At 46.1% G+C, this 14,555-nt stretch overlaps 1 protein-coding gene across 13 annotated transcripts in view; it reads right to left on the reverse strand.

Annotated features, from left to right (window-relative positions):
- The window catches only part of TRPM4 (transient receptor potential cation channel subfamily M member 4), a 35,872-nt gene that overhangs the window by 14,165 nt on the left and 7,152 nt on the right, over window positions 1-14,555 (reverse strand). For 12 of the 13 annotated variants that reach the window (XR_009536899.1, XR_009536900.1, XR_009536897.1 and 9 more), the window contains 10 exons: window positions 11,277-11,338; window positions 10,941-11,126; window positions 10,504-10,603; window positions 7,671-7,783; window positions 6,968-7,300; window positions 6,655-6,789; window positions 3,860-3,989; window positions 3,536-3,681; window positions 2,338-2,450; window positions 1,900-1,977 (listed from right to left, as the gene is read on the reverse strand). Coding sequence is in view for 7 of the 13 variants with exons in the window: in XM_060129680.1 (XP_059985663.1) it covers window positions 1,900-1,977; window positions 2,338-2,450; window positions 3,536-3,681; window positions 3,860-3,989; window positions 6,655-6,789; window positions 6,968-7,300; window positions 7,671-7,783; window positions 10,504-10,603; window positions 10,941-11,126; window positions 11,277-11,338 (1,396 nt within the window). In the remaining 6 variants the exon portion in view is untranslated. The remainder of the gene's footprint in view (window positions 1-1,899; window positions 1,978-2,337; window positions 2,451-3,535; window positions 3,682-3,859; window positions 3,990-6,654; window positions 6,790-6,967; window positions 7,301-7,670; window positions 7,784-10,503; window positions 10,604-10,940; window positions 11,127-11,276; window positions 11,339-14,555) is intronic. The other variant, XM_060129681.1, reaches the window with a different exon arrangement.

A 14,555-nucleotide genomic window follows, 5' to 3' on the forward strand; every position in this document is an offset into this window, starting at 1 on the left:
AACAGACCTGGTAACAAAAATATGTGGTGGGTCAGAATGCTCCCCAAAGTCTGCCATCTTGAATCACCTCCAGGCAGGAGACACACAGATTCCTGGATGCTTCCCTGGAGGAGAAGCATCCAGGAATCTGTCCTTTTACAAAGCTCTCCAGGGAGGTGGCTTTCTACAGTGACTAAAAGCCCAGATTCAGGAACAAGAAGATCTGGGTTCAAATCCCAGCTCCACGACTGACCAATCACATGATCTGAGGTGGGTGACTTAATGCCTCAGTTATGTCATCTGTAAAATGGGGATAATAACGGGCCCTATGGCATAGGGTTGTTGAGAGAATTAAATGAACTGATTTTCAAAACAATTTAACGCACTGGCTGCCCACTGTGAGTGTTCTGAAACCTCAGCTATTGTCCTCATCATATGGTACAAATGTTGGGAACTCACCAGACAAGGATACCACTATGGATCCTGACATTGGGAGCCTCTGTCTAATTTTTTTCAGTGGTCCAAATTTTTTTCTTAGTATTCTCTTCTACCTTGACAAATATTTTGTATTCTTTGTGCATTGTCTCAAAAAAATTTGTATATACGTAATACATTTAAATTTGACTTGTTTCACAGCAGGTGGTAGGTTTTATAGACTTCTGGCAGTCTGATGATGTTTCTAACAGTTACCAGAAACACTTTTTCTTCTGGAATATTGGGGCTGAGGTTCCTCCCTGTTCCCATTCAGATGATTAAAGTAGAGATGGAGGGTGCAAAGATGGGGCCTCTTCCTCTGTTTCTCTATTACCATAGATTTAGACCCTTATACCTACACACACACACACACACACCATTCAACAAAACAAGTGTATCAATAATAGCAGTAGTAATGCTAGTCCCCATTAACTGAGCACTTACTTTGTGCCAGGCACTACAATATGCACATTTAATACACATTATCTCCATGAATCCTCCCAACTGTTCCATCAGGCATTGTGGTATATTGTATTACTGTGGACCAAATATTTTGGTTCCCTCCCAGTGGGAGAATTAAGAGCTAAGGAATTATCATATGACTAGTTTTTGCCAATGAAATGTGGGCAAAAGTGACACGTGTCACTTCCAAGTGGAGGCTTTAAGGTCCAGAACCTGGTTTGCCATGTCTCTTTTCCCTCTACCATGAGACCAGCAACATCTCAGCTAGGAGGTGTTTGCTTATCCTGAAGTGGAGACCACGTGGAGCAGAGCCACAGACAACCCAAAAATGGAGCGTGAATGACAATTAAATCCTCACTGTTGCCAGCCCATTGAGAGTTTGGAATACTTTGTCATTGCAGCATTACTCAACCTAACCTGACTAACACACGTACAACCTTCTCTTTATAGCAAAGAAAGCTGAGGCTCAGGGGTGAAGCCACTTCACTTACAAAGGCAAAGTCGGGATTTGAACCCCGCTCTGCTTGACTCAGAGCCAAGTCCCCCAGCACCTCTGCTCTGCAGAATTAACAGAAGATCGATAAATATTCAATTTCATTTGCTTAGGACTGATTTTGCAAACACCTTCATGGGTACCACAGCACAGAGATTAAGAGCAAAGGCCCTGGAGTCAGAAAAAAAAAATTGGCAAAAGATCCCTAAATGAACCAAATCCACCCGATTCCACTTGCTTTATCAAGACAGAAATACATGTATCATGAAGCAAATTGATTTTCAGTGAGGAACTCCTTGGTGGCAGAACCAAAGTTGAACCAAGCCTTGAGCCTGGCATATGGGAAACTTCCTCAGTATTTTCAGTGGCTTCATGAAACCACCATCTCCCGAAGCCCCACTTCTCCCCTCTGGTCTTGCTCCCATTACCTGGTGCTCCTGGAGCTGCCTAGGGTGCCCCCTACCCCCACACAGTGCTGGTGCTTCACTCACTCGCCAGGCCCTTCCCCACTGATGCCCCTGTCCATGTCAAATGCCAGGTCCTTCTGCATGGGCTCCTCATCTGGCTTCCTGGCATGGAGGGACACACAGAGTGAGAAATAAGGGGAGGGCAGGTGGGAGAGGAATTCTCCAAGCCAAACTCAGTCGCCCAGAGACATTGCAGGGAATGAGAGGTATCATCCCAAAGTGACCTTCCCCCCAGAGCCATGGCCAGAGGACAGAGGAATTGCCACTAGAGATACTGCAGAGACCCACCCCAAAAGCTTGCTTCCCACAGCATGCTCCCAGTCTGGGGGAGGGAAAGAGAATGAACAAGGGTGGGGGAAGCACTGGACAGACCAAGTAGAAAGGCAGCCAGAATTCAGCAGGAAGTAGAGACTGATCTCCCCTCCCCCCCTCCTCCTGCCCATCTAACCCCAGGGGACTGACCTGAAGGTGATGAGGTTGGTGTAGATGAGTGGGGGGCAAAAGAAGGCGAGAACCAGGGCCCAGATGGGTGTGGTGCTGTCCATCTCCCCCCACCACTTCTGTGTCAGCAGAGACTGTGGGATGTGGGGAGGATTAGGAGCCTGAATCTCCCCACAGCCCTCTCCCAAAGACCCCAGACAAGGATCAAGCCACACTCCAGAGCACAGGGCAAATGCTCACTGTGAGGGCCATAACCACTGGGGGTGGGGGGAAAGGAGTCGAAGGCAAGGAACACCTGTCCCAGATTGTAATAGCGTTAAACAGCCCACATTTGTTAACATGATATACCAGATACTGGGCTAAGCACTTTACATAGATTAGCTCACTTAACCCTCCAAACCTCCAGGAGGACAGGTACTAATATTTTCTCCTTTTTCACAGATGGAGCACAGGGAGGTTACAGAAGAGGCAAAAGCTGCAATCCATGAGTTTCACCACCATTCAAAGCAAAGGACTCTGGGAAAGTATGTGAGGTGCCAACAGATAATTCCAAGAAGTGAAATGGGACTTCCTGCTGGGTAGGCAAAACTTCTTGTATTGAGGATGGGACTCTCTTTGCCCCTGTCAGATTTAGATTAAGGAGACCGAGAGTGTTTTCAGAATGTCAGGATTAGCAGGATGGGAGTGACTATGGGGGCACACAGGTCTTCCCAAAGGAAGGGTAGGATTTCCTAAACCAGAGTTCGTCTATGTCCAAAACACTAAGTAATTGTCCAGTGATGACGCCCTTTTAATTGTTGAAGCCTGACAGTGGACACCTCTTAAGGAAATGGGAAGGACTTCTTGTGTGAGAGGTGAGACTTCTTACTAAAGTCCCGGGTACTCCTCTATCCGGAATATAACTTTTTTTAGTTCCCTAACCAGGGATTGACCCTGGGCCACGGAAGTGAAAGCACCACGTCCTAAGCACTGGACTGCCAGGGGGATTCCCTGGAGTAGAACTTTTTAGGAGGGTTGGCTTTCCTGTGGCAGGGTGTGAGGCTTCTTTTGGGAAGAGCAACCCTTCCAGGAGAAGGCTGGGACTTTCTGGAGAGGGGTTGTCTCCAGGTGGAGAGTCTGGTCAAGACCACAGATTGCCCACCGTGGCAGGGGCCTATCCTCCAGACTTCCCACAGTCCGGCTGAGAACTGTTTGGGGTGTTGGTGTCTCAGATGCTCACCTGTACCCCATCCTGGGCAAAGAAGGCACGGGCATCAGCCTGCATGGCAAGGTGGAGGCAGGTGGCATCCCCCCAGAGTGGGCAGCGCCAGAGGAGCAGGTGAGCAGCCCGTTCCTCGCTGCTGCGGTAGCATTTTCCAAAGAGGTCTGGGTGCGGGACATTTACGTGAGAGGGAGGAAAAGTAGTAGGAAGACGGTGTGAGGGAAGAGATGAGGGCATTGAAGGGGAAGAGGCAGAGTGACGAGAGGAGGAATGGGTAGTTTCACAACCCCCTTCATGGCAGCTCCCTGTCTCTGCCCCGCCAGGCACCCATGCCCCACGCACCAACACCCAGCCCCTCAAACTTGGCTGCCAGGTCCTTCCTCCGTGCTGCCTCCTCAGTCTCAGCCTCCAGGCGCCCCAGCACTCGCAGCAACAAACAGGCCCCAAGAGCTGAGGCCACAGAACTGGAACCCTGGAGAGACAGAGACAGGCCTCAAGTAGCTGAGGCAAGCAACAGATACTCTGAACAGCTTGGGAGAGAAGAGGGAAGCAGCTGGGGAAGGAGATGCTGGAGGGAGTAAGGGGTTTTAAAAGCTCCTATGGGGAATTCCCTGGTGGTCCAGTGGTTAGGACTCTGAGCTTCCACTGCAGGAAGCATGGGTTAGATCCCTGGTGGGGGAGCTAACATCTCGCATGCCACGCAGCACAGCCAAATAAATCAAGAAGTAAAAATAAAACAAAAAAATAAAAAGCTCCTACATGTACCAGGAAATCTAGAAGGCTACAAACATGACCAAGACTGGATGCATGCTCAGAAAAGACCATGGAAAGCCCTAAGCTTTCACCTCTGGCTCACCTTTAGGCTCCGCAAAAGCAGGCAGTGAAGGCTAAAGCCAGATTGTAAACAGCCTGCCTAAGTGTTAAAAGTCAGCTCCACAAAGAGCCAACCTGCAAAGTGGAAGGGCTTTATTCCCCCACCCCTGTGCATTTAAGGGAATCTCTGTCAAGTCACTAGCTGACCACTAAGCTAACAAAATGGGATTTCAGTGGCCATATATGACGAAGAATACAGACTTTACAAAAATAGCTTAGGAAAGTCACTAAACAAACCACCCACAACAAGCAGCAACAACAACCCCTGAAGGAAGGAGTTAAGCTGATTTCCAAAGTTGCCATATTATAATATTCAAAATGTTCTGTTTTCAACAACAACAACAAAAATTATGAGGCATGCAAAGAAACAAAAAAGTATGACCCATTCACAGGACAAAAGAAATTAGGAAACGTAGCCACTGGATTTACTTACTAGAGAAAGACTTTAAATCAACCGTCTTAAATATGCTCAAAAAGCTCAAGGAAATTATGAACAAAGAGCTAAAGGAAGCCAGGAGAATGCTGTGTCAGCAAATAGAGAATAGAAATAAAGATATAGAAATTATAAAAAGGAACCAGGGACTTCCCTGGTGGCGCAGTGGTTAAGAATCCGCCTTCTAATGCAAGGGACGTGGGTTCGAGCCCTGGTCCAGGAAGATCCCACATGCCATGAAGCAACTAAGCCCGTGTGCCACAACTACTGAGCCTGTGCTCTAGAGCCCATGAGTCACAACTACTGAGCTCGCGTGCCACAACTACGGAAGCCCACACCCCTAGAGCCTGTGCTCTGCAATAAGAGAAGCTACCGCAATGAGAAGCCCGTGCACTGCAACAAAAAGTAGCCCCCGCTCGCCACAACTAGAGAAAGCCCACGCACAGCAACGAAGACCCAATGCAGCCAAAAATAATAAACAAATAAAATAAATAAATAAAAATAAAACTTAAAGAAAAAAGAAACCAAGTGAGAGGGACTTCCCTGGTGGTCCAGCGGTTAAGACTCCAAGCTCCCAATGCAGGGGGCCTGGGTTCAATCCCTGGTTAGGGAACTAGATCCTGAATGCCGCAACCAAGATCTCACGTGCCGCAACCAAGATCCCACGTGCCGCAACTAAGACCCGGCGCAGCCAAGTAAATAAATATATATTAAAAAAAAAAACACGGTGAGATCACACCCATTAGGATGTCAATTATAAAAAAGAAAGAAAGAGACAGAGAGAGAGAGGAAGGACGAGAAAAGAGAAAAGAAAATAACAAGTGTTGGCAAAGATGTGGAGAAATTGGAACACTTGTGCATTGCTGGTGGAAATTTAAACGGTACCACCACTGTGGAAAATAGTATGGCAGTTCCTCAAAAAATTAAACCTAGAATTACCATACGGTCCAGCAATTCCACTCTTAGATATGTCCTCAAAACAATTGAAAGCAGGGACTCAAACAGATATTTGTACATTCGTCATAGCAGTATTATTCACAATAGCCAAAAGGTCAAAACAATCCACATGTCCATCAACAGATGAATGGATAAAGAAAAGGTAGTATATCCACACAATGGAATATAATTCAACCTTAAAAAGGAAGGATGTTCTAATACATGCTACAACACTGAGGAACACTTATCTCAGTTAAAAAAAAAAATCTATTTATTTTTAACCAATGACCGGATGGGCTGAAAATAACCCAGGGCTGAAGAACTCCTGTCAAGGTATTTCTTTGACATAAAGATAGGGTCTATCTTTGATCCTATTCGAATACCATGACTTTTTTTTAAACTTCTCAAATGTGTCCCAACACCTATGTCTCACCAGCTTTAATCCAGGCCCCCATCTTGGCTGCCTGAAGCTCTACCTTCCTACCTGGCATCCTTGCCTCTAGTCTTGTCCCCTTCTGCATTGCAACTACAACAATGCATCTAAACTGCAAGCACATTTATGATGAAATGAATCCCCATCAGCTACAGATAATGTCTAACTTCCTCCTACAAGCAACCACTTTGAAAGGATGAGATTGATGCATATATATGAGCAAGGGTAAATGCCCAATATATATTGTTAATGGAGAAAGCAAGTTACAAGAAATGCATGATATGGGGGGTGGGGGTGGGGAGGAAGAAACAGCACTCGGGGTCATATATCAAGAATGGAGTGGGGTGGGGGACGAGGGATATCCTAGGTCAGGGAATCTTACTGCTCAAGCATTGGAGTTCGGTAGAAATAAAGGACAGGAATGTAGGAGCAAGTAGAATCAGAGATCAAGACAGCACTCACCATCTCCCAGAAGTACACGGCCATCTGAGCCCTGTTGAGCAGCAGTGCCCAGAGGAGCAGGTCACTCCAGGGTGCCTGCTCGGGGACGGCTTCCAGCAGAAATTCTGAGGTGGCCTTGTCCAACAGCAGAAACGACTGGAGGCGAGGAAGGCGTGGTGAGCGTTGTCTCCGCCCCAGACCTTTCCTGACTCCGCCCCAACCATCAGCCCCACACCCCGTTCAGTCACACACCCCGTGCTCTGACCACGCCCCATCCTGGCATAGCCCCGCCCTCAGACCCTTTTGTGCTTCCCCCACCCACCCCGTTCCTTACATTTTCCATGCTGCCATCGCCCAGGTGGGTGCCCCCGGCGGGGAACGTCGGCGCGCACGACTTCCCCAGCAGCATCCGCAGCACCTGCCCCACCTTAGGGGGTTGTGGCTCCGCAGAGGGTTCAGAGACTGGGCTTTTGTTGCCTGTGCTGTGGGACACCTGGTCCAAAAGGCTGTGGATAAGTGAGTTCGGGGGCGCTGCGTTGTAGAGCTGGGCCAGGCGCGTAGGGGTCAGGAAGTGGCCCAGGCTAAGGCCATGGGAGATGAGCAAGCGCACGAACTCTGGCCGGTCATTCAGAAGGGCGTCCATGAGGGAGGCTTCCAGGTGGAAAGACTGGTGGGGGTGGAATGAATGGGGGAAGAGTTGAGCACAGAGACAGGCAGAAGGCCAGGTAAGGTCAGAGATTAAGGACAAGAGATGGGGGTACAGAGCTATGAGTGACAGATGGATGGATGGATGGTCAGATGGATGGATGGGTGGAGGGATGGATGAGAGGATGGATGGGTGGGCAAGTAGATGGATGGATGGATGGGGAGAGAGGGAACAAGATGGGGACAGATGGACAACCAGAGATGGATGGACAATTAAGAGAAGGCTGGACACGCCATAAAGGAAGATAGAGCCAGATGTCAAAGGAGTCAGGGAGTGGGGGAAATGCATCCCTTTTGTCAGGATCCCCAGTCACCAGGCCCCAACCCCTCACCCGCCACTGGATATCCCCCCGGAAGAGTTCACTCTGGGCAATGTCCACACGGTTCCAAGCCACAGCCAAACGCAACTCATCCAGGTAAGCTGAGGCTTCAGAGGTCCCACAGGCTGAAAGGGTGAGAAGGAGAGGGGGCAAGAAGTCAGGGGAGGTTGGGAAGATGTGATGAGTGTCTGTATCGCTTCTACTCGAGATGCCTGACATTTAAACTCCGTATAAAGGCAGTGTTGTTGGGCAGAGTCTGGGGTCTTAAGAAGTCAGGCTATTACAAGCATAAGGTCATTCAAACCCAGGGGCAGAGGTGAATGTAAAACTCTTCAGACCAGTGGTTGAGAGGCCCCAAGACAAGGAAAGGGAATCATTTATTCATTTAACATTTACTGAGGTAGGCTACAGACCAGGCAGTGAGAGGGATGGAGAGAAATTGGATACAGTCCCTACCCTGAAGGAGCTCATTCCTGGGAAATATGTCCCAGAACCACATAACTGCCCTTAGAGTGATCGGTGCCCTTGGAGGAGGGCATAGAATGTGATTAGGACCCAGGGGAGGCTACAGTCACAGAGGTATGGAGAGACCCAAGGGAGCCTCCTAGGGGATGCACATTGAGGTAGGGCTTTTGAAAGACCAGTAGGACTTGGAAGTGTGCATCTAAGACGAGAAAAGAATCATCAGGGCGGCAGGAGCAGCTTGAGCAAAAGCCTTGGTGCAGGAAAGCACAGGCTATGATGGCAAATGTGAGTCACTCTGGTTTCCTGCAACTTGGCAGTATTTGTGAGGCGAAAAGTAGCAGAAAAAATGTAAACATTAGCCGGACTTCGGAAGACCTTGGAGGTCATTAAATAGAACAAGGAAGAACAAGTGGCCTTTAAAAATCTGATCGGATAATTTAATGGATCCAAAAGTGTGCGGCCAACCTCGTGTGACCTTGGGCAAGTCACTTTCCCCCTCTCTAAGCCTCAGTTTCTTCATCTGCAAACTGGGCAGACGGTCCTTACAGGAAGGGTTAGAGGATCAGGGGCAATAATGTGTGCCAGCTGCTCAGCACAGTGCCTGGCTGTTCCTAGACTCTTAGGAAGCATTCATCCCCTTCCCTCTTCCTTCCTCACCTGCTGAAACCCCATCCCTTCAACTCTGCCAACACTGAGACTGTCCAGCCATCTCCAGTTTCCCCAGCAGAGTGTGATCACTTGTACTTCTGCAGGCAACAGACTTAAAACACCACCCCCTCAAACCACATCTTAGAGAGCTGCTGTGTTTCCTCCCAGGAGGCTGATGAGTTAACTTCTGTAAAGTAAATCCGATTTGCCGACTGACTGTCATCCTCTATTAAAGGATGTGTCCCCACAAGAAACGGAATCATATTAAGAAGAGTTCCCATTTATTAGGCTCCCCCTGGGGGCCAGGCACTGCCCATCATCTGCCTCTGAGGCTCACAACACTCCTGCCAGGTATTATCTCAATTTTTCAGAGAGAGAAACTAAGGCTCAGAGAGGGAAAGTCTCTTTCTCAAAGTCACACAGCAGAGAGGGGGCCAAGCTGATACTCAAATTTTAGTTTTATCTGATTCCAAAGTCAAAAATAACTACCACACCACAGACCATGGTAGATGCAATTGGGGTGGGGACCTGGAACTCAGAACGCATTACAAATTGACACTATGCCTCTTGGGAGTTTTTATCTAAGTGGGTGTTTTCCCTGTAAAACTCTTCTGACACCAAAAATGACCCTCCCCGCCCACATCCCCACAGAGCCCTGGGTATCCCCCTTACCACTTATTTATCCCACCTCCGCATCTTACTAACTCCCAATTCTACTGGCTCTTCAAGGCCGCCCGGTTTAAATACCACCTCCCCATTTTTCTCCCCTTTCTGACAGCAGTTCCTCTCCCATGCTTTTGTCTTGAATTTTACTTAAGGTTATGTCCAAACAACCCTGGTAGGATCTGCTTTTATCTCTGAGCCTAATCTTTGTTGAATGAATAATGAGCTCCATCCTCAGCCTCTACCAAGCAGCCATTATGCTCCCTACCTTGGTTTTCATCATTCATTCCTCTAGTGAAATATCAGGAGTTCCTTGCTGGGAGACAGCACTCTGGTTTTTCTCTGATTCCACCACCCCTCAGGGCTTAAAACATATTGGAAGCATATAGGGAAAGTAGAAAGGGTGAGTGGGTGGATAGATGGAAGAATGGATGGATGGAAGAATGATGAGTGGATGGAATTGTTACTTGATGTGTGAATAAACTGGTAGAAGGATGGGTGGATGGCAAGATGGATGGATGCTTGGATGGATGGCAGAATGAAGGATGAATGGAATAATGGGTAGATGGAAAGATCAATGTACATATGGCTGGATAGATGGATAAGGGATGAAAGGATGGGTGGATGGATACAACAGAAGGAAAGCAACGTTGGAACATAATGAAAGTATCTTGGGAAAATTGTCCAAATAGCACCGTGCAAAGCCCCAAAAGGCAATGATAAAAGGAAAAAGATAAAAACGGGCACAGGGCTTCCCTGGTGGCGCAGTGGGTGAGAGTCCGCCTGCCGATGCAGGGGACACGGGTTCGTGCCCCGGTCCGGGAAGATCCCACATGCCGCAGAACGGCTGGGCCCATGAGCCATGGCCGCTGAGCCTGCGCGTCCGGAGCCTGTGCTCCGCAACGGGAGAGGCCACAACAGTGAGGGGCCCGCGTACCGCAAAAAAAAAAAAAAAAAAAAAAAAAACGGGCACAATTTAGATTAGAGAGGATGGATAAAGTGCCGAGGCCAAGAGAGGTGTCCAAAGTTGAGCTGACAATGGGGGAAGTTTTGGGACTCCAAGCCTTACCCTTGACAAGGGCCTTCAAAACAATGGTCTCAAATTCCTCAGGGCCATCATCAGTTGAATAGACTGTCAGCAGCTCCTTCCGACTCATGATCCTCTCCACCTGCAGAATACCAAGTTTTGCAACCCACACCCAACTCCCTGGCCCTGTCCACAGAGATATAGAACATTCCCCTGAAGGACCCAGTAGTCTAGGTGCCTAGCACCCTCTACTCCCAGAACCTAGGGGGCATCCAGGCCCCCAGGCCTCTCCTCCCTTAAACCCAGGAGTCCAGGCTCCCAGCCTTTCCTCCCTCATATCCATGAGGCTGGGCCCCCATTCCCCTTCCCTTGGATCCAGGTCTCCAAATCCTCAGCATCCTCACCTCTCAAGGTCCAGGAGCCCAGGTTCCCAGCTCCCTCCCATCTCAGGTTCCAGAGTTGGACCCCCAATGTCATACCTGGGCCTGTAGGACCTCAGGGTCCCCTTTGGGGAAGAAACGTTTAATCAGATCTTGGGCTTCACATCGCCTGCCTCCTCCAGTCCCTGGAGCCAGAGTGTAGATCTCTGCCAGGCAGTCTGCAGCTCCCCCAGACCCGGCCACCAGGAGGCAGGGGAGCTGAGCCTGGGTGGCCTTCTCTATCCGCTACAGGACAAAAGGGGGAGTCAGGTTAGGGAAGGAAAGTATTCACACCTCCTGGAGTCTAGATTCCCAGCCCCCTCCTCCCCTAGGACACAGGAGTACAGCCCCCGGCTACTGCCCCCCCTTAGACCCAGGCACCTGAGCCCTTATTACCTTCAACATCTTTTCATCACCATCAATCAAGAGAAGGAGGACAGGGATGTCAATTCCAGTCCCTGAGGAGAGAAGAGAGCACAGGGCTTGGTCGCCTCCCATCAGCCTCTGTCAGCGATGGGAGAGAACCACGTTTCCCAGGAGTCCCCAGGGCAAACGCTGGCTTCTGCCTAATCCTCTGTCCGGAGGCACATGAGAACTGTCATGCCTTTGAGGATGTTGGGAGGGGCCAGATCTTGAAGACAGTAATGTTCAATTTCTCAAGGGAGGAGAGGGCTGGGAGCCTGGACTCCTGGGTTCCCGAATGAGGCATGAGTCAATCCTATAACTGATTAACCATCCAGGAGCCAGGAGAGGATGAAAGTGCAAATAGAAAATAAAGGAAATAAGGAATAGAAAGGACTATCCAAATACAATAAAGATATTTATCAAAGCCCAATAGCAAACTCATATAAGTTTTTTACGAACTCTATTCCCAATAAAATAAGAACTGAAACAACATTACTACTATTCACACTTATCTGGGAGTTTTGAGCTAATGTAACAATGCAAGAAAATGAAATAATTGGAATGAAAACTTGTACATATATTTTTTAAGCTGAAAGAGACAAAGGTATCTATTTGAAGGAAAGATGATTTATATTCTCAGAAAATTGGAGAGACTCCACTCAAAATAACTAAATATTAATAAGAGAATTTGGTTAAGAGAATTAATACAAAAAAATACACAAAAATAAAAAACTTTTCTACAACTATTATAATATGTATCTTATCCATGTTTTCACAAAAATGATAAAATACCTAGGAATTAATTCATACAGAGGTATAATACTTTTATAAGGAAATTGATAAACATTATATAAGAACAAGTCCTGAATAAATGGAAAAACAAATACCATGTTAACCTCTCACAATGTAACACATAAATTCAATGCAGTTTGGAGAAAGAGGGAGGTAGGAGGAGGTTGGCAGTGTTTTCCTGTTTTTTTCTTAATGGAACAAAATAATTTTTAAATTCATATGAAAGAATTAATATCAGAGGAGTTAAGAAATTTTTGAGAAATGACAGTAGGGAGAAACTTTCCCTAATATATATTCAAACGTCTTTAAACTGCTGTAAACAACAGGAACAAATATATATATATATATATATATATATATATAATTTTTTTTTTTTTGGCCATGCTGCACAGCATGTCGGATCTTAGTTCCCTGATCAGGGATTGAACCTGCACCCCCTGCATTGGACATGCAGAGTCTTAACCACTGGACCACCAGGGAAGTCCCAAACAAAATATATTTTTGGCACAGGAATAAATAGAGAGGTAGAAGAGAAAAAGGTTCAGAAATACTTCAACATATAAAGGAACTGAATATACAACTTAAGTGGCATTTCAATTTAGCTGGAAAAAGATGGTTTATTTATTAAATGGACATGAAGAGAATGTGGTTTCCCATTTGGAAGAAAAAAATGTAGACTCCCTATCTCAAAACACCTAAAAATCATTTCCAGATGGATTAAAAGTTTAAACATAAAAATATAAGATATTAAAAAAGAAGACTTAGAATATTTGTATAGCATTGGAGTGAAATGGACCTTCCTAAAAAACCAAGGGAAACCAAGGGGCTATAAAAGGAACAACAAATATATCTAACCACATAAAAATGATAGAATTTTTATGGAAGTAGACACCATAATTAAAGTATCTTCTAAAAATTTTACATCTAACAGTCAAAGCGTTACTAAGGACAGGATACAAAGAATTCTTACAAAAAGACAAGAAAGAAATAACCCAATTCAAAAATGTGCAAAGAATATGAATAGACAATTCATAATTGAGGAAATCTGATTGGCCAACAAAATATACGTTTATATCTTTTAACAGTGGTTAGATAAATTAAAAAATCAAATGAAAAGTGGCATGTCACTTTTTACCCATCAAATTTGCCAAAAAAAAAAAATTTAAACCAAGAGTATCCAGAGCTGGTTAAGACTGGACAGAAAAGGAAACTCTCACACATTCTTGATGAGAGTGAAAACTGCTACACACTTTAAGAAAGTGATCTAGTACTATCTATTAGTATACACACAGAGCAATCTCACTTGGGGGATCTACTGTATAGAATTTAAAACACCTGGATGTAATTATGGATGTTCATACAAAGATATTTATTCAGCGTTGTTTGTAGTGCCAAACACTGATAGCACTTTAAGCATCCACCAATTGAGAAAAATTTAAATAACAGATGGTACAACCATTACCAAGGAATATCATACAACTATTAAAAGGAGATACAAGATAGAGAAGTTTGTACCTAAAAGGGATGGTTATAAGAAAGTGATATGTATATGTATAGTATAAAAGAGAGAAAGGAACACCACTGAGCATAGCATAGGATTTTATAAGCATAGACAAAGATATAAAAGGATTAACTCCAAACCATGTAACACAGATTACCCCAATAGAAGGGATTGGAGCTGGGAAGGGAATTTTCTAACGTCTTTTTATTTTCTTCTTTGACCAGTGGGTTATTTACAAACTACAATTCAGGCAATGCTATGAATTTCCTTATATACCTTCGCATGGTTTGATTAGTTCCAATAAACACATATTAAAGCTGCCATAAAATATTATGTTGAGTGAAAGAAGCCAGTCTCAAAAGGTCATGTATTATATTATTCCATTTATTTAGCTTCTGGAAAAGAGAAGACTAGAGTGATGGAAAACAGATCAGTGGCTGCCAGGGGCTGGGTGCAAAAGGAATGCCTTCATGGTAACAGAACTGGTCTATGTCCTGACTGTGGACATGAATCTCTACACACGCCTAAACTCACAGAATTATACACCCCAAAAAAGTCAGTTTGCACCCCAAAAAGATAATTTTACAAATAAGATTAAAGTTGCCAAAAAGCTAAGTAAAGTTTAAGAATTAAATGGGGGACTTCCCTGGTGGTGCAGTGGTTAAGAATCTGCCTGCCAATGCAGGGGAAATGGGTTCAATCCCTGGTCCGGGAAGATCCCACATGCCGTGGAGCAACTAAGCCCGTGCACCACACTACTGAGCCTGCACTCTAGAGCCCACAAGCCACAACTATTGAGCCCTCGTGCTGCAACTACTGAAACCCATGCGCCTAGAGCCCATGCTCCGCAACAAGAGAGGCCACCGCGATGAGAAGCCTGCGCACCGCAACGAAGAGTAGCCCCTGCTCGCCACAGCTAGAGAAAGCCCGCGCACAGCAACGAAGACCCAATGCAGCCAAAAATAAATAAATACTTA

The sequence above is a fragment of the Lagenorhynchus albirostris genome, chromosome 19 (assembly GCF_949774975.1).
Source record: "Lagenorhynchus albirostris chromosome 19, mLagAlb1.1, whole genome shotgun sequence".
NCBI classification, from domain to species: Eukaryota; Metazoa; Chordata; class Mammalia; order Artiodactyla; family Delphinidae; genus Lagenorhynchus; species Lagenorhynchus albirostris.